This window comes from Mesocricetus auratus, unplaced genomic scaffold (assembly GCF_017639785.1).
Source record: "Mesocricetus auratus isolate SY011 unplaced genomic scaffold, BCM_Maur_2.0 Super-Scaffold_100008, whole genome shotgun sequence".
Classification (NCBI taxonomy): Eukaryota; Metazoa; Chordata; class Mammalia; order Rodentia; family Cricetidae; genus Mesocricetus; species Mesocricetus auratus.
In genome coordinates, this window is record NW_024429192.1 from 73,247,849 (window position 1) to 73,267,324 (window position 19,476).

Below are 19,476 nucleotides of genomic sequence, written 5' to 3' on the forward strand. Positions count from 1 at the left end.
TTCAAACCACCCTATTCCATTCCTTGGTCCTCATAATGTGAAAATGCATTTAGTCCAACTTCAAAAGTCCTTATAGTCTATAATTGTCTCAAATTTGTTACAAAGTCCAAATTCCTAAGACTCTTCTGAGACTCATGCAATCTCTTAACTATAATCCCCTGAAAATTACAGTAAAAAGCAGATCGCATACTTCCAACATATAATGGCACAGGATATACATTACCATCCCAAAATGTAGGGAAGGTAGCATAATGAGGAAACACTGGACCAAAGCAAGACCGAAAACTAGCTGGGCAAACTCCAAACTGCATCTCCATGTCTGAGGTCAAAGCACTCTCCGGATCTCCACCTCCCTTCAGCTCTGTAGACTGCAGCACACTTCTCTCTCTCGAACTGGTGCCACTCCCTGTTAGAAACTCTCCCTCCCTAGCAGGTGTCCACGGCTCTAGCTCTAGCATCTCCAACGACTAGGGTCTCCAGGGCAAATAAAAGCTTCAACTTCACACAATGGCCTCTCTGGGCATCCGTTCAGGGGCACCCCGGACACAAGCCTGGCCTCAAGGGCTTTCCTTAGGTGTGGAGGGAAATTCCATTACCCTTTTCTTTTATCTTTGACTCTAAAGCCAAAACTATGTACCAAAGCTGCCAAGTTCTGCTGCTTGCTTCGACTGGAACATGTAGGTGAATTTTCTCTGTCTCGGCAGCCTCTCCCAAATAACCACTCAGAGACTTATTATTAATTATAAATGCTTGGCCAATAGCTCAAGTCTGGTTACTAGCTAACTCTTACATTTTAAATTAACCTGGATTTCTTATCTACCTCCTGCCATGTGGCGGTACCTTCTTTTAACATGGCAAGTTCATCTTGCTTCTTTCTGCATCTGCATGTGACTCCTCAGATTCTGCCTTTTCTCCTCCTCCTCCTCCTCTTCCTCCTCCTCCTCCCAGCATTCTCTTAGTTTAGTTCTTCCAGCTAACCTTATCCTGCCTAGCTATAGACCAGTCAGCTTCGATTTTAAACCAATCACAGTGACATATATTTACACAGTGTGAAGGAAAATTCCACAGGAACATGGTCCCTTTGTCCAATTACGTCTTTACCAGTGTTCTGTGTTTGATAATTTCCTTCATTGCCCAAGCTTGGCTGTTCTGGAATTTGCTCTGTAGACCATCCTGGCCTCAAACTGAGAGATCAGCCAGCCTCTACCTTCTGAGTTCTATGATTAAAGGCATGAACCACCGACTCTCTAAGCTTTTCTTCAATTCCTTTTCACAAGTTCAAAACTTCGCTGGGTGGGATCTTGCCCTGAAGTCACGACTCTCTTTACTCCATTTCTTAATCTGTTTATTTCCTTGAACACAGGACTTAGTTCCATTCCACTTCCTGGTGTTCCTTTTCTTCTTAAAATTTACACAGTGTAATTTACCCTGCTCAGCTTGCCTCTTCATTATAAATTAGAGTTAATCACTAATAACCACACAAAAGAGTATATACAATGCTGTTTTGAAATTTTCTCTGCCAATGGAATTAATCCAAAACTCTTTTACTTTAGCCTCAGGCAGGCTCTTTGGACAAGGGCAAAAAGCAGCCACATTCATCACCAAAATTTTACAAGAATGATTTGGGGCAACATACTAACATTCTTGTCCTCTGTAACCTCTTGAGCCAGTTTCCCGCCCCTGCCCCCACACACAGTTCAAATCATTCTCAGCACATTGTCTTCCATGTTCCTACTAACCCAAAGTGTCAAAATCCAAATTCCTCAAAACAGAGCATGGTTAGGTCTATCATAGCAATTCCGAATCCCTGGTACCAACTTCCGTCTTGGCTAGGGTTTCTATTGCTGTGAAGAGACATGACCATGGCAACTCTTATATAGGGAAAACATTTAATTGGGGTGGCTCGTTTACATTTTCAGAGGTTCAGTCCATTGTCATCATGACTGGGAGCATGATGGCATGAAGGCAGACATGGTGCTGGCTACAACTTGGTATTCAGGCAACAAGAAACAGACTGTGACACTGGGAGCAGCTTGAGTATAGGAGATCTTAAAGCCCATGCCCACAGTGACACATTTCCTCCAATAAGGCCACACCTACTACAACAAAGCCACACCTCCTAATAGTGTCACTCCTTTTTGCCCCCACTATTAATCCATAATGCTTCAATTTAGCCTCAGGCAGACTTTTCAGACAAGGGTAGAAAGTAGCCAGATTCTTAGCCAAAATATCACAAGAATGGTCTCTAGCCACATATTAAAACTCTTCTCTGAAACTTTTTTTTTGTTTTTTGTTTTTACGAGACAGCCACCACCGCCCGGCCTTTCCTCTGAAACTCTTGAATCAGGCCCTCGCAGTTCAAATCACCGTCAGCACCACTGTCTTCCATGCACCTTCTAGGATGACCCAATAAGCCCCGCTTAGGGAGTTCAACTGCTTTTCCAATCCAGGGTCTTTTTTTTTTTTTTTGGTTTTTCAAGACAGGGTTTCTCTGTATTGTTTTGGAGACTGTCCTGGAACTCACTCTGTAGACCAGGCTGGCCTCGAACTCACAGAGATCCACCTGCCTCTGCCTCCCAAGTGCTGGGATTAAAGGCGTGCGCCACCAACGCCCCGCTCTGCTTTTCCAATCCAAAGTTTCCAAAGTTCACATGCTTTTCCAATCCAAAGTTTCCAAAGTTCATATTCCTCTCAACAAAATCATCCCCTACTCCTGGCACTCATTTTTGTCTTCCGGTTTTATTGCTGTGAAGAGACACTATGACCATGGTAACTCTTATAAAGGAAAGCATTTAATTGAGGCTGGCTTACAGTTCAGAGGTCTAATCCATTACCTGTTGTGGGATATTTGTACGATGTGTGAAGATGTATTGCTGTGATTGGTGTAATAAGAAGCTGAGCAGCCATTAGTTAGTCAGGAGGGTTAGGTGGGATTTCTGGGGAGAGAAAGGAAGAGGAGGAGGAATCTAGGCACGTGAGAGAGATGCCAGGAGCCATGGGGAGGAAACAGGAGATTCAAGATGGAAGACAGGTAACGTCACATGATAGATGGAGATTAACGTAAATGGGTTAGTTTAAGTTATAAGAACTAGTTAGAAACAAGCCTATGCTATAGGCCAAGTTTTCATTATTAATAAGTCTCTGTGTCATTATTTGGGAGCTGGCTGGTGACCCAAAGAAAAATCCGACTACAATTATCATCATAGCAGGAAACACGGTGGTGTGCTCGAAGACGTGGTTCTGGAGCAGTAGCTGAGAGTTCTACATCTGGATCCACAGGCAGCAGGAAGAGACAGTGAGCCATAAGCCTGGCTTGAGCTTCTGAAACCTCAAAGCCCAACCCCCAGTGACACACTTCCTCTAACAAGAAGGCCACACCCCTCATAGTGCCACCCCTATGGACCAATGGGGGCCATTTTTATTCAAACCACCACAGAGGGAAATGCCAAGTGCTGGTTTCCAAATTACGCCCCAAGGCCCTAGCACCAGCCTATAGCCGGCCATACCTGGTATGACCCTGGCTCGGTAAGGAGCAAATTTGGACATGCCATCAGGGACTCCTGGAAGTCTCCAACCTGTCTAGCCTGGACAGAGAAGAAGGATAAGTACAGGGCGCTTTCCTTTATCAGAAGGGAAAAATTATTAAGCAAAACACACAGTGCACTAATCATAAAAGAAATGAGTGGTGAAATTATCTGTATTAGGTTTAAAGCCCCTGCTCACAGACAACAACACAGACCACTCGTTTCGGGAGAAGGGTGTGCACACACATCCACAGACTGGAGGAGGAGCTCTCCCTGTTGGAGGATGCTGACCGGAGGAACCTCCTAGGCACTACAAATGCTCACAACTTAGTCAAGACATCTGTCTCATAGGTGTGTGTGTGTGTGTGCGTACCTGTGTGACATAGCACGGGGGTGGAGGTCAGAGGACAGTTTGTTCTCTTCTCTCACCAGTGGATTTTGAGGCTCCAACTCAGCTGGTCAGGATTAGCAGCAGCAGACACCATTACCTTTCCAGCTTTTCCCTAGTATGTAAATTAACTACACACTATATTTTTATATCTCAGTGTATTCCTCTGAGAAATTATTGACTATGGCCCCAGAAGACATGTTCAAATGGTCATATAAATTAGCCATAAACATAAATCAGAGTGTTTCAAGTGTCCCTCCCTAGAAGTATAAATAAATCAGTTGAAATATACTGCAGTGAAAAATAAACAGACTAAAGCTGAAAGGACTGGAGTTGGCGCAGAACTCACCAAGACCAAGTTCTCAGCACAAAGGATATTTATTTGCCCCAGGGGGACAAAGACAGGGGATAGGAGACAAGGGAGGGGAGAGAAAAGGTGAAGGGAGAGGGGAGGGATATTTACCTCTGAGGGACAAAGGACGCTGCCTCGGATAGAGGAGACAGATGTGGCACATAGGCAAAGGGCAGTTTATAAGGGGAAAGGGAAGACCTGTGTTAGGATGGGGTGTTTAATTTTGATTGGGCATGTTAATTAGGTGAGCCAAAGGGGGCTTTTGATTGCTGGGCTTTGGTAGTCAGCCTCAGGAGGAGGAAGTGGGCTAGCTTTGGGAATGTAATCTGTTTTTAGCAGGGTGGAGGAGGATAAAAGACAGAACCTGTGGGTGCCATGTTTGCCATGTTCCAGCCTGCTAGAACCCTTCAAAAGCTACACAAATGCATGAACCTTGTGAGGACTGAAGTGTATCTCAGTGTCAGGGTACTTGCTTGGAGCAAGGGAGACAACACTGCACAAAAACAAAACACAACAAGGAATGTTGGGTGTGCACACCAAGTCTCAGAAGACCACTTATAGCACAATGCCCCTTAGAAGCGCAGAGACAGACAAACCAAGGCGCCTGCTACTAAGAGATATATACGCAGGTGCCTCTGGGAGATGGAGTAAGAGCTGGAGTCACCTGGTTGAGTGGTTTATGATTGTGCCTTAAGTAATGAGTTTGGGTTTAGCAGATAGCGGGTAGTGTTTTGTGTGCTATTGCAGTTTATAGTCAACTCAAAATAAAAAAAATAATTAACCAACCTCAAGCTTTCTCATTTGGAGATAGAAGCCAGGAAGGGCAGAGGAGTATTGGCTGAAAATGTCCGACAGGAACTGGTTCAGGTCCCAGGAGAAGTCTGTTGGGTGGTGACGTGGTAAGCACTCAGATGATGCCTGCTGCTGAGGTCTCCTCACTGACCCCTTCCTGCTAGAGCACAGCACTAACTGCCCAAGGGCCACACCTTCTCTTGGCCCTCCCAAGATGCACGGGTGGGCAAACCCCAGCCTTTGCACTGAAGACGACAAGAGCGCGAGGGCCCTGGGCTCTGGCTGACCAGGAGACACTGAGATGGAGCCAGCACCAGCAGCGGGGCCTTGCTGTGGGCAAAGGCCCAAACATTTACTTAATGCCTACTGGATGTCAAGCCCTGGGCTCACACTTTATCCATAAAGAACATGAATTTATTGTATGGTCTGGCGTATGTGCATGTGTATGTGTTCCTGTGCTCCTGTGTGTTTATGCAAGTTCCTGGGTGAGTGTGAACATGTTCCTGTGTATGAGTGAACTTGTATGCATGTTTCTCTGTGTGTGCATATTCCTGTGTGACTGTGTGTGTGTACATGTTCCTGTGTGTGTTTGTGTGTATTATGTTCCTCTGTGTGTTCCTATGTGTGTACAAGTGCCTGTGTGTGAACGTGAACATGTTCCTGTGTGTGAGTGAGCTTGTGTGCATGTTTCTGTGTGTGTACATATTACTGTTTGAGTATGTGTGTACATGTTCCTGTGCTGTGGAATAATCCTTCTGTGTACTGTGTGAATAGATTTTTCTATGATTGGTTTAATAAAGAAGCTGACTGGCCAACAGGATACAGTTAGGGGGGAAAGTCAAACTGAGAATGATGGGGTGAGGAAGGGTGGAGTCTGGAGTCAACAGCCAGACATAGAGGGAGCAGGAGGGTAAATAAGCAATATGGGTTAACTTAAAATGTAAGAGCTAGTTAGTAATAAGCCTGAGCTGTTGGCCAAGCATTTACTATTAATATAGTCCTCTGTGTGGTATTTTGGAGGCCACTCCCAGGATGGGAAAGCTCCTCCTACACTCCTGTGAGTTTGTGAGTATGGTCCTATGAGTGAATGTATGTGTACATGTCCCTGTGTGTGTTTGTGTGTGTATGTATTCCTGTGTGAGTGTGGGTTTGGAGTACAACCTAGGGGAAGTTCCTTGCCTCCCACTTTGAGATTTTATGAGCCAGGCTAGTTGGTTAGTTGGTCTGTGAGTTTCTGGGGAATCTCTTGTCTTTGTCCTCAATCTTTGGAAGGATGAAATGTGTTGGGATTACAGGTGCATTCTACCATGTCTGGCTTTATGTGGGTTCTGGGGATTTGAACTCAGGTTCTCACAGTTATATAACAAGTGCTTTAACAAATAAGCTATCTTCCCAGCTGACAGTATGGCCTGGGCATACAAAGCCATTAAGAGGTAATGAGCTCATTAGAGGGTCAGACAAAGTCATTACTGAGTAATGAATTCTCCCCTGCAGAGCCACCTGCCTCAGTACGGTGCCCAGAAAACCTCTGTGTCCAGTACCCAGGGGTGTTCAGGACAAGCTATGCCCAAGTGCAGCCCCAAGGAAGGATGCCCTGGACCAGGCAGTGACGCTCAGGCGGGACCTCAGCCTCTTCCACTCAGTTTGGAAAACAGATTCCCCAAGTCCAGAGATCTCATACTTGGCTTCTGTGTGGGCACAAACATGGTCTTCCCCTCACTCCTGTGGCCCTTCCCTCTTTCTGGCAGCATAGCCTGAGTGCTTACGACGTGCCTGCTCTATGATGGGTACTTCTCTCAGAGCCTGACCATGAGGCAGACATCAGTCACAGGAGGGACAAGACTGGAGGGATTACAGAGGAGTACAGGCAGAAGAAGAGGGACAGTTTGGAGAAGGTAAGGCAAGGGGCAGGGAAGGCCACTCGGACAGTGACGCGTAAACTGTCCCGAGACTGAGAAGGGGAAACAGTTTATACAACACGATATTCCAGGCACAGACAAGCGCTTGCTGGAAAGTGGGCAGGCGAAGGTGTCCCACTTCAGTGGCACAGCCAGGGCAGGGCCTCAGGCAGGCTAGCCTGGCTTATGACTTCTGCCTGGATCCCTTCACCAGGAACAATGGAAAAGTCCCATCCATGGTCTGGAGGATGACCATGACAGAGACTCCTCAGCAGGCAGGGGATGGGGTACTTAGAAAGACTGTCAGACAAGTGAACACAGCCTCTCTAGGTGACTAGCCACACTGGCTTGCAACAGCAGCCCTATGGGCTGGCCCCCTTTCGTATCCATGGTGATGGTAAAAGTGATTCAGTCACACATTATAATTCTGTAGGTCTTTATGGAGGACCGTTGGGTGGAGTCAGGCACTGTGGTGGTGTATGTTCTGGTATGAAGAGATGGTACTCAGCTCTGAACACAGAATGACAAATGGGAATTTGTGGTCGAGCCACAGGGAGGGGCCGTGATGAGACATTGCAGAGAGGAAACAAGAGTCTTGTTGAAGAAGGCCCAGGCCACCGGTCATCTGGGACACGTGGAGGCTGAAGTGGAGACCCTGCCCTGGGAAACTGACTCGGCAGAACCCCTTTTCTGTTTCAGCTTCCAGAACCAGGCTCTTACTCTCTAGCCCAGGCTATCCTAGAACTCACTTTATATTGCAGACTGGTCTTGAACCCACAGCAATCTTCCAGTCAGTTTCCCAAATGCTTGGATTACAGACATGAGTCATGTGCTAGGCTCAGAGTTCACACTAAAACTGGAACCCAGGAGGAAGTTCACAGATGTGCCTGGGGAGGTTCAGGAGCAGAGTAAAGTTGGTTGGCAAGGATTGTTCCCACTTGAAGCAGGTGAGGCAAAGGCCTTTTCCACCTGCTGTTCACTGGGGAGGGGAGAGCAGTAGGCGCTGAGGCTGTTGGGCCACACATGCTGGGGTGGGGGTGGGGGTCGATTCCTATCTTTGTCCCAGACAGGGCACAGGAGTTAAGGATCAAGGCCTAGACTGGTCGGAGCTACCTCAGGTCAGATATTCCAATGGCTGAGAGGCTGCTGACGCCATGGCATGGGCAAACAAAGCCATTAAGAGGTAATGAGCTCATCAGCGGGTCAGACCAGTTCATTACTGAGTAATGAATTCTCCCCTGCAGAGCCACCTGGCTCAGTACGGTGCCCAGAAAACCTGTGTCCAGAACCCAGGGGTGTTCAGGGCAAGCTATGCCCAAGTGCAGCCCCAAGGAAGCAAGCCCTGGACCAGGCAGTGACGCTCAGGCGGGACCGCAGCCTCTTCCACTCAGTTTGGAAACAGATTCCCCAAGTCCAGAGATCCCATACTTGGCTTCTGTGTGGGCACAAACTTGCTCTTCCCCTCACCCCTGCAGCACAGGCTCTTGCAGAGCTCTGACGGGTGGGGAAGCCAAGGCAAGGCAACAGGGATGATATCTGCCCGGCAGGAGTGCAGGTATCCTAGGAGGTGTCTGCAGCCCCTCTTGGTCATCAGACTGTTTGAACAATTACACAAGGAATTAGAATTTTCCCAGAAATTTTATGCTGGAGGTAGGGAAAGCCTGGTGCTAGAAACAGAAACAGATGTCACAAAGTGCTGACGGCTCATCAGACGGCTTTGCAGGAGGGAAGAGCACAACAGTCATGGGTCGGTAATGCGTAGGGCCACACTGACCAGGATGGCTTAGCTGTATGTACTTCCTGCTCTTCACTAAACCTAAGCCTACCAGAGATGGTGGGGGGTGGGTGTCACTGCTTGTTCCTCTTCTCAATGTCACCACACTTGATATATCTCATTTCTCTGCTTTTCAGTATTACTTGCCACTTTGTCTGTTGAGAACCAGCTAGCTTGTTAGGGCTGCCAAGGTCCAGCTTGTATGCTAGAAACCCCGGTAACAGGGCCGCTGGAGATGGGTGCACGAGCTTAGGCCCTGGACAGGCTACCCACCTAGCAGCTGTGCCCTGATCCTGCCCCCTCCAGCTCTCACCACTCCCTCTGGTACCCCGCCACTTTCAGGAGGCAGTGCCAGGGCTCCCGGGCTGGACAGGTGGCTACCTCCAGTCCGTTTCCACAAAGCTAGCCAGGCAGCTTCAAGGACCCCGTGCTTACAGCCGCTTCACCAAGAACTAAGCCAGCTTGAGCTTGGCCAGACACCCCGGGAAGACGGAGCTCTATGTCACAAGGCCTAGCTTGGGGGTACTTGTGCCCTGACACTCCTCCTGAGGACCATGGAGCTACCTCCCCATCCTTGAGTAGTCCCCACAACTCCCTTCCCTCCAAAGCCACATGAGCCCCTCCAACATGGCTGAGTGCTCTCCTGGCTCCCAAGTGCCCACTGGTTCTGGGAAATAAATTCTATCTTGGTTTATTTTTTTTTATTTTTTATTTTTTACTGCCAGGGGTTTAATAGCAGCTGAGTGCGACAGCGGCAATAGTGACGACATTTAAGGCGCACGAAGAGATTGCCCCCATCTAGATCCCTGCCTGCAGCTCCAGGTGTCCCAGCCCCACCCACCATGTTCAAGAATTAATGAGTGCTATGGTCACTGACTGCCCTTCCTGGAGGTCCCACCTGGATGCACAGGGCTAGAGCAGGAGCCAGACAGGGACAACCCTGCAGCCAGGCTCCCCATGCCACGGTGCCCGGCCTGGCCTGGCCTGAGTCAGCCCCTGTATTCAGGGAGATGAGGGCTGACTGGCTCTGAGAAGCCCAGGAGGTCTTTCCCTGCCCTGTGCCCTCCAGCCCTGACCCTGCTTTCACCATCTTTTTCTTCTGAAGGGGACACCTCTCCGAGCAACCATTTGGGTCATAGTTGTCTCTCCTCCACCCCGGCTTCTGCCTCCAGACGTCAGCATCTGCTGTGGTCCTGCCGCCAAGCATCAGACCTAGGCCAGGCTCCACACAGCCTTATCCTGCCCCCACGTGGTATCGGGCCTGGTCCGTGTGCATCAGCCCCTAGTCCTCCCGTCTCAAACGCTGCTGGAGCTCAGAGCCCAGGCTCCCAGGCTCTGGCTCGGAGGCTCCCTCGGGGCTGTGTGCTCACACCTGCCGTGTAGGATTCGTCCCTGCAGCCCCGCTCTGGACCCCACCCTTCCAGCCTCCCGACACACCCCATGGCTTCTGGATCTTCTGTCACAAGCGTCAGACCCCAGGTCTGCAGTCTTAACAAGGGACAGCCTGGAACTCTCTGCAGAGACTCAGTGTGTAGCTCAGCTAATTCATAACACGAGTCAAATACAGAAACACCAAATTGTCCACCTCTCTGCACAGGCCCCGTCTGCCTCTAACATTCCCACCGCTGGGCTGCAAGCGCAGAGTCTCTGTCACCCTCCCAGCTGCTAGGCTTCCTGGGTGAAGACTTGGTTCAGAGAGGGTACAGCCATTCTGGCCACACAGCTAGGAGAGTGGGGACAGGGATTTGGGGCTCTTTAGTCAGCAGCATTATTTAGGGGCTTGGGGAAGGGCATGAATAATAAGCTGTAGACATCATCTGGGCTAAATGCAGGCAGTCTGGGGAACAGGGACCTTGGCAAGCACAGGGGAGCCTAAGAGGCCAAGTGCCACATTCTCATCTCCTGGTTTTACCTGATGGGCTACAGTGAAGGGACAATAGGGGAAACAGGTGGCCCCCTACCCGGCTGCCCACAGACAGCAGACAGCACCCCAGACCCCCAGCACACATGCACATATGCAGGCCTCTCCGCACCTGGGCACGTGGGGTCCCCCTCCAGCACTGCTCCATCCATGCAGAACCCGCCCTCCTCACAATTTTCTTGGGAGGTCCCAGGGCACAGAGCACCCAGAGTGCTAACAAGGCCCCCAGGGTACGAGGAGAATGGCAGGTGGGGAGATACTGCCCTCTAGAGGGATATGTTACCCATTGTGCCACAGAGGAGGGGATGAACCAGGGCAGTCCCCAGAGGCTCCACAGAAAGCCAAAGGGGAATAAAGACAGTCTGAAGATAACAGATTAACAGGAGCGGGGACTTGCCAGGATGGGAAGGAGAGTGAGCTGGGCTCCTATGCTCAATCGAGCATCCACACATTTATTCTCTCATCAAACATTCAGCACGCTTAGCAACACCAAGGACATAGCCCAGCGCCAGACACAACCCAGAAGAGCCAGCTGTGGGCTGACACCTCACTGTGGAGGGACAGAGAGTCGCCAAAAATCACTTATGCCAGAGGCAGTGGTACGTGCCTACAGTCCCAAATGCTCTGGAGGCTGAGGCAGGAGAGACCTGAGGACAGGAGTTCAAGACCAATCCGGACAACATAGCAAGTCCTGTCTCAAAACTAAACACAAACGGACTGGAAAGTTGGCTTAGTGGCACTTGTTGTGAAAGACTGGGGTTCAAATCTTGACTCCCAACATCCACACGGAGGCTCACCACTTCCTCAGGTACCAAGTATACGGCTGGTACACGTATGCACATGCAAAACATCCATACACATGAAATAATAAAAGTAAACCTTAAAAAAATCCCAAACTAAACAAACCCAAAATCAGCTGGGGATGGATCTCAGCTGAGTGGCTCCTCAGCGGAAATGAAGTCCTGAGTTTGTCCCTAGCACTGACAGCATAAACTGGGCATAGTGACACACACCTGCAATCCTAGCACTCAAGCGGCAGGAGGATCCGGAATCCAAAGTCATAGGAGACTAGCTTTAGCTACAGGAGACCCTGTTTAAAAAACAAAATGTCCACCACGCAGTGGTGGCGCACGTCTTTAACCCCAGCACTCGGGAAGCAGAGGCAGGTGGATCTCTGTGAGTTGGAAAACAGCCTGGTCTACAGAGTGAGTTCCAGGACAGCTAGGGCTACACAGAGAAACCCTGCTCTGGGCACCCCCCCTTGTTGTGAAAGTTACTTGCTTGCAGTGGAGGTTCCTGTTACTCGTGGGCTCCTGTCGCAGTGGGATAAGCAGAAACTTTCCGTAGGGGGAGGGCAAGAGTCTACCCGTGGGCTGGCTAGGTTGTTCGCTTAGATTAAACCGGATATGGGCAGGACACCGGATGAGATGGGCTCGGGCTCAGAAGTCTGAGCCCCTTAGAAGGTTGGGGACAGGGGCAAGAGCTTGGGGTTGGAGGTGCCAGCGACAAGGACGGAGTCTTGCAGCTGAGTGAGGACTGCGGGAGACACAAGACATAGAGAGTAGTTAGAGTGGCTTGGGTAGGGAATGAATCTCAGGTAGAGTAGCTAGCTTACAACACTCTCACACACTCACTCACACACACTCACACACTCACTTTCACACACACATGCTCACACACTCACTTTCACATACACACTCACACACACACGCACGCTCACACACATACACACTCACACACACTCACTCACTCACACACTCACTTTCACACACACTCACTCACTTTCACAACACTCACACACTCACTTTCACACACTCATACACACACGCTCACACACTCACTTTCACACACTCATACACACGCTCACATACTCACTTTCACACGCTCACACACTCACCCACACTCACTTACACTCACACACTCACTTTCACATACACACACGCTCACACACTCACTTTCACACACTCACACACTCACTTTCACACACTCACACACACGCTCACATACTCACTTTCACATACACACTCACTTTCACACACTCACTTTCACACACACTCAACACTCCCTCACATACACTGTCACACACTCTCATACACTTTCACACACATGCTCGCACTCTCACACACATACACACACTCAACACTCACATACTGTCACACAAACTCACACTCTCACACTCACATTCTCCTCTCTCTCTCTCTCTCTCTCTCTCTCTCTCTCTCTCTCTCTCTCTCTCTCTCTCTCTCACACACACACACACACACACACACCCTCTGGATCTTGGGTTGAAGGAGGAGGTTGATTCTTGTCCAGCCCACCGGCCGTCTCCGGCCGTGGCCAGGACATGGGAGGATGTGAGGTGGGTTTTGAGTCTGACCTTACGGTGTCTTGGGCTTAGCAGTCACTGTGCCATGTGCTGTTGCAGCTGCCTAGAGGCCAACCTAAGTCTCATATGGGGGCCCCAGCCAATAACGTGGTCCCTAGGGCCAAGTTTCAAATACCCCTGCCTACTGCCACGGCCCTCCCCCAACCCGCGGCCTCCCTGGAGCCCCAGCCGCTCAGGACCTGGCCCTGCCGGGGTTCCCCCAGGCCTGGTCGTTCCCACAGACGTCCCAGGAGCGCGTTCCCGCGGGTCCAGCGGTCGCTAGGCTGCAGGCTGGGGCCCAGGCCCTCTCGGCTGAGCCGGCAGAGAGTGGTGCAGGTGGCAGCGCATGGCGGCAGAACCCGGGCGCTCGTGGACTCAGGCGCGCAATGCGTACGGCGCTAGAGAGGCGCTGAGGCGAGGAGTGGGCCGCCGACTGGATCCCGCCTCTCAGCCCAACGGGCCGGTCCCCGAAGATGTCCGCGTCCCGGGCCGCCTGGCTCGCCTGCGCGGCCAGCTGCGGACCGAGGCGGCCGGGCGAGCCGAGGCGCCGCGGCTGCTGCGGTTAGTGGAACGCGCGGGCGCGCGAGCCGGGGCGGCGGGGACCAGCGAGAGGAGCGAGGCGCGCAGCGGGGGCTCTGTGTGCTCGGTGTGCGGGGAGCCGCGCGGCGGCGCTACCTACCCCGCGGGCGTCCTGGAGGTGAGCGAGCGGCGGCTGCAGGAGGGGCTGGCGACCGTGCGTGCCGAGCTGGGTGCGGGGCTCGAGGCGCTGCGCGCGGAGCTGCGGGCTGAGCTGGACGCCCTGCGCGCCCTGCTGCCGCCGCCGCCGCCGCCACCCGTCCGCCGCGAGCCCCGCGGTCCCGCCCTGCTGCGGGCGCTCGGCACCGTGAACGCGTTGGTTTCGGCCTCGAGGGCCGCGGAGAATGGTCCGGACGCCCCCGCCGATGGCCTAGCGAACCGAGCCACGGCCCGGAAGAACCACAAGAAAACCCCAGTGCCTTCAGCGGCTGCTCAGGGCGGAGGAGATTGAGGGGCTCCGGTGTCGCCAGAAGAGGGCAAATTGACTGATGTGCGATCCTGTAAGACTCCCTAGATGCTGTCAATGATGCTCCATTATTTAAAGGGTGGGCAGCAGAGGCTGTGTAGAGGCTTTGCGCTATGGGTAATCGTCACCTGGGACTGTGGCTGCCGCTGTAGAGCCAGCCCCTTTTGGCCTTGAAGCTGGGGGAAGAATCTGGACCAGATTGCGACTGCCTGCCGTGGAGGGACTGGCCAAGCCAAGGAATCTGCAGCCTGGAGGCAAATGGTTGCACTTTCTTTTTCTTTAAAGTCCTAGGGGGTAGGCAGGACCTCCATGCACCAGAATACCGTGTAACAGACATTAGGGATGTAGGTAGTGCCACTTCAATATACACCTCTACAAGGCATGAGCTGGGCAGTTTGCTAGCCACCACCACTCCACTGATAACGGGGCCCACCCTCCTACTCTAGTGTCATGTCAGTATCCCCTGGACTCATCCTCCAACACTTAACCCTCCCAGCAGTCATCCAACACCAGCTTCTCTCTAGAAAATATTCCACAGCGTAACAATTCCCTAGAGTGTCACCAGGCATGGTTTCATAGCGCTTGCTGTCTGTCAGCCAAACCAGCCAACTCGGTGCTTTCTGCTGGAACCTGCTTTTTCTTAAGGACTGGCTTGGGGTTGCAACCAGGGTCATCACTTTAATGTGGCACAGTAACCCCCTTTGATGCTCACCCAGCTTATTTTTAAAATAAAATGTAATTTCTGGTACAGGTGGCATTTCTGAGATGGACTGATTTTCAAACCCCTTTCCTTTGACCTGGAGAGTCAAAATAACATGTTGTTGCGGGTGGGTGCTAGAGTTGGGTATCTGAGTGGGTCCCAGTTTTGGAAGAAGTTTCTATGATTGAGGTGGGCCACAGGGCCGTCACTCAGGAGCCTGTGGGTGGTGGGGACAGGAAGGTTGCAGTGAGGTTGGAGCAGAGTTCTCTCCCCACGGTCCCCTTGACCACTAGGTACACACCTCTTCTCAGCCACATTAGGCCAAGGTCACTTTGCATCTTTTATTGTGAAAACAGGAGTCACTCCTGGATCCTAGGGGCCCTGCCAGAGTCTCAGGCTGACTCCCAAGCCCCAAAGAGCCAGGTGTGAACAGGGCAGGGTAGAGACTGAAGACCTGACGGTTGCTCCAGGAGAGGCGGATATCCTGCGCCCTCCAAGAGGTTGCTGGGGGCGGAAATTATTCACGAGCGGTCTGGGGTGCAGACTCGGTGGCCCCGTCTGGGGTATGGTCTGGAACTGGGCTACCTGAGTGTGGGAAAAGACAGGTCAAGGCGCGACGGGGCAGAGGAGAAAGCAGAGGTGGCATCTGAGGCTGCGGGAAGGAGCCTGGCATTGGAGAGGGTTAGTGGCTCCCACCTGCGTGCGCCCAATGGGTACGGTGTTTTCAAAGACTGTCCAGAGCACGGCTGGCTCACAGCCGGGTGTGGTCAGAGACCCAGAGTATCGGTAGTAGCTCAAGAGCCCCACAGAACTTGGCAGCAGCGAGGCCAGTGGGAAGGTGGCTGTCAGGTTCACAGAGACCCCTGGACGGTGGGAGAGAAGCTGGAACCCACCCTCCTCCTCACCCACATACCTTCCAGCCCAGATGGGACCCCGCAGCTTCTTACCAGGCAAAGATACATTTTTTAGGCCAGACACAATGGCAGAGAAATTGGTATTATCCCTGTCCTCCTCCTGGGGAGAATTCCAGTGAGAAGGGCTTTGAGGTTGTGTTTGTGTGTGTCCAAAAGAGAGACAGGATAGCTGGGGCACCAGTGGGAAGGGCCCAGTTGGAGGGGCTGGGAGATCTGGGGGTGGAGTGAGGAAAGGTCACCTCCCATGATGCCCACTAACACTCCATCCCATTGGCCCCTGCCTCCCAAAAGATCTGCACACGACCACACAGCCCCTTCCTCACCACCAACAGCACGGCTAGCACAGCGAACCCATCCTGGTGGCTTAGTGCCTCCCTCATGCTCTGGTACTTTGTGTTCACGTGGAGCATGTGCATCTAGGGAGTACAGACCACAGGTGGTGTCCAGCTGCCCGCTGTCCCCTACACCCATCTTCCTTCTGGCTCACCCTGAACACACCTCCATAGAGCTGCGCTTCTCATCCAGGCTGTGCTCTGAGCCTTTGTGCCCGGGGCTGCCCCAGTGGAAATGCAGCTGCAGCAGCCGGTACCCTGGTGATGGCAGTCCAGCCCCTCGGATCACTGGGCAGTTCAGCTGACAGGAATTTACTCGCAGTAGCACTGGAGGTGGGGGAACATATGAGAGCCTACCTCTCCACTGTGGGAGTCAAACTGGCCCCTGCAATGTGGTTATGAGAACCTTGATTTCTTTGCAGCATCTTGACATCTAGGTGTGAACTGACTGTCCTCTGGCCATGGCTGGTTTCATTTATAGGGACCTTCCTGCCATCTCCCTATAATGTGTGTAGAGCCTCCTTTGCTTTGGATTCCTATTTGTGCCCCATTCTCATAGCCTCTTAGTCCACTTGTGTGTGGGGGTGGGGGTGAGCTCTTTGGAGAAGCTGCCTTCTCAGCTCCTCTGTGTGTCCTGATCCCTGTGTATGGGTGAGATTCCTATAAGCAGTGTGGACTTCTTGCCTGTCTATTGGTCTTGACCTTATGATGCTGACCTGTATGGCCATCATTTTCCAGCGTCCAAGGGTCTAGAGGTGCTGAATCATAGCCTTGAAAGATGAAGGGCTCAAGAGTGTAGTCCCGCTGGACCAAGCGAAGGTCAATGTTGATAGGGGACTGGGTTGGGCCCCCACAAGCAGGTGCTAGCTCCTTCCAGTGGGAAGGGCCTGAGGAGACAAGGACTGGAGTCTGCAGCAGGGTCGAGGAGGCTGTCTGGGGGTGCACTGAGGGGGGAACCCATGACCCAAGCATACCCGCCAAGGACCATCCCTCCATCCCCCTCCACACTTGGTCACAGTGGCTCTCTAGACCCATCTGACTTAGCTACTAAGTCTGCAAGCAGACTGCCACATACAGGGTAGATGGATCTAGAACATGGCTACATACTCAAGCTAGGGTCCACCCCAGGCTCACAGACCCTGACCATGGATTACAGCACACACACATGATCACAGCATGCCTGCTGCCCAGTCCTTTGGATCACAGGGGCTGGCAGAGACTAGACAGATCCACATAGCCTTTTAAAACTGTCCTCACCACACATTGGGTCTTGGGAGTCGTAGCACCAAGTACCTGCAGACAAGAGGCAGGGACCAAGCTGAGAACTACCACGTGGCCCTTGAAGTCCCATCCTGGCGTCAATCCAGGAATGGGGCCAGGCTAGCCAGGAGAGGTTGTTCCTCTGTCCATGCATCTACTCCCAAACTTATCCCACCACTAGAGGATAAATGCTTGCTGCTCACCATTGGAGTCCACCTGTGCCACAGGTTGCATGGCAAGAAATTGGAGCAGGAAGCCCAGGGCCCACATGATGCAGCAGTGGCTGAGACTCTGGAGAACTGTAGACTGGACAAGGAAAGTGTGACCAGGATACTTGGAAGGCTGATCATTCATTGGTCAGTGAACTAGAGGTGTGGCTAAGTATCCTGTGGACACGCTGAGGCGGGGCCCTAGAGGGTCAGAGTGGGTGGAGCCCAGGTAGAGCCACTAGGAACAGAGGTGGGCTGGAGCTGATCCAGGGCTGCTGCAGCCAGTGTAATGGTTAACATTAATTCTGAAGGGTGTATATTATTCTCACAGCCAAGGAAATGGGGGACAGGGACCTGGGGTGACATGCCAATGCCACCACCAAAGAAATCAGTTCAAGCGGTGAGGTCACTTTGTAGTCTAGTACCCAAGACTTAAGAGGCTAGGGATAGGAGGCACGGATGCTTCTTGTCTTGTTATAAACCTGAGATTCCAGTCCCTGTCCCAAATCCAGGTTCACAGCTGCCTTCCTACTGATGCACCTGTCTGAGGACTACCCTACTACAAGGTCTTGGGAGATGCTGCAGCCCTTCCGTGGTGGAGACATTACGGTGGCTCAAGCCCCCTTGCCCAAGTCCCAGGCACTCTGGAGTGAAGTGTCTCTGACTCTCTGGCTTCCTGATGTGTCACATGATCACTTGACAGTTCTGCACGTGGGCACTGTGCGTTTGTGGGTGTGAGTAGATTCAGCCTAACCATGACTACCAGGAAGTGGCTGGAGGTCTGTCCCTCTGGGTATGCCAGCATTCAGCATCTCTTCGCCATAGACCAAGGGAGCTCAGTGGAGGAGTACTTGCTTAGCATGTGCCCCAGGATTTATCCTCAGCATTGTATAAACAAATACAACTGCTGGAGGACCAGATTCTTCCTGGAGGAAAGGGCAGAGTAGATGATGACCCAGACAGCCCTGCTTCAGATGTGCCAAGGGACTGGAGCTCCCAACCCCCATCAAAGGACTGAGCTGTTCCTTCCTAACCCTGACCTCTTTCTTGCCAGTCTTTGTGACAGCCTGTTGTCACTGCCCTGCCACTGTGAGGCCTGCAGGCCCCATCACAACAGCAGCTCTCGTTCCTGGGCTCTGACCACCAAGGGCTCCTGTGTGTATGTGGTGCACACATATATATACAGGCACACACACACAAAACTATAAAAATCGAAATACCATGCTAGGCCTGGTGGCACACACCTTTAATCCCAGCACGCAGGAGGATCTCTGTGAGTTTGAGGCCAGCCTGGTCTAAAATAGCGTGTCCTAGGACAGCCAAGGTTAGACAGAGTCTCAAACAAACAAACAAAACAAAAACCCAAAATACAAATTTTTAAAGGAAGGTGAGCTTAAGAATTCCTTCCAGAAATTATTATCAAGAACTCGTGTCCCACAGGAACTACAGTAGTAAACACAGCATGTGGAGCCTGCCATGCTTTCTCTGATCTCCACCTTAGCCCCTACCCAAGTGCCAGAGTGGGTGGGTGCAACCCCCCCTCTTTTCAGGAGGGAGCCCAGCCCAAGTCAACAGGCCCTGTAGTCTTTATCACCTTGGGACTTGTAGAAAGACAAGACCACCCAATAATCTTAATAGACGATAATCTCCCCAGAGGATCCAAGCTTTTCCAGCCCCTGAAGGGAGACATGGTCCAGCTCAGCCTGGGTGTAGGTAGCCAGCCCCATCCTCTGAGAACCTACAGCTGTTCTGATGGAAGGGGCAGCTTACGACCTGAACAGCTAGGGACTAAGTCCCATGCCCTTCCCTGCTTGGCCTAGCTCACATTGGTCACCAGTAACTAGAGGATACACCAGTCTGCCTATGACTCTAGTAACACCTCAAGAGAGAGCACAGGGTAGCCCTGTTATGTACCCTGCACAGAGGCTCCAAACCTAGTTGTCTGGTCCTCAACCAAGGGGTGTCAGAAGCCAGCTAGATGCCTGTAAGGGCTGAAACCTTAGAG

General features: G+C 51.8%; 2 protein-coding genes across 2 annotated transcripts; one reads left to right on the top strand and one right to left on the bottom strand.

Moving 5' to 3' along the window:
- The first annotated feature begins 13,360 nt into the window (after nt 1–13,360).
- On the top strand, nt 13,361–14,041 carry LOC121142064 (protein FAM246A-like). Its single transcript, XM_040751445.1, has one exon. The coding sequence runs from the start codon at nt 13,361–13,363 to the stop codon at nt 14,039–14,041; it is 681 nt and encodes a 226-aa protein (XP_040607379.1).
- A 1,042-nt stretch (nt 14,042–15,083) lies between these two features.
- Nucleotides 15,084–19,393, bottom strand: LOC101841816 (carbonic anhydrase 15). Its single transcript, XM_040751171.1, has 6 exons — nt 17,466–19,393; nt 17,260–17,295; nt 16,719–16,889; nt 16,169–16,329; nt 15,994–16,086; nt 15,084–15,770 (listed from the first exon to the last, which is right to left on the bottom strand). Exons 1-6 carry the CDS (start codon nt 17,614–17,616, stop codon nt 15,363–15,365), a joined length of 1,020 nt encoding a protein of 339 aa, XP_040607105.1. The 5' UTR covers nt 17,617–19,393; the 3' UTR covers nt 15,084–15,362.
- Nucleotides 19,394–19,476: the final 83 nt, after the last annotated feature.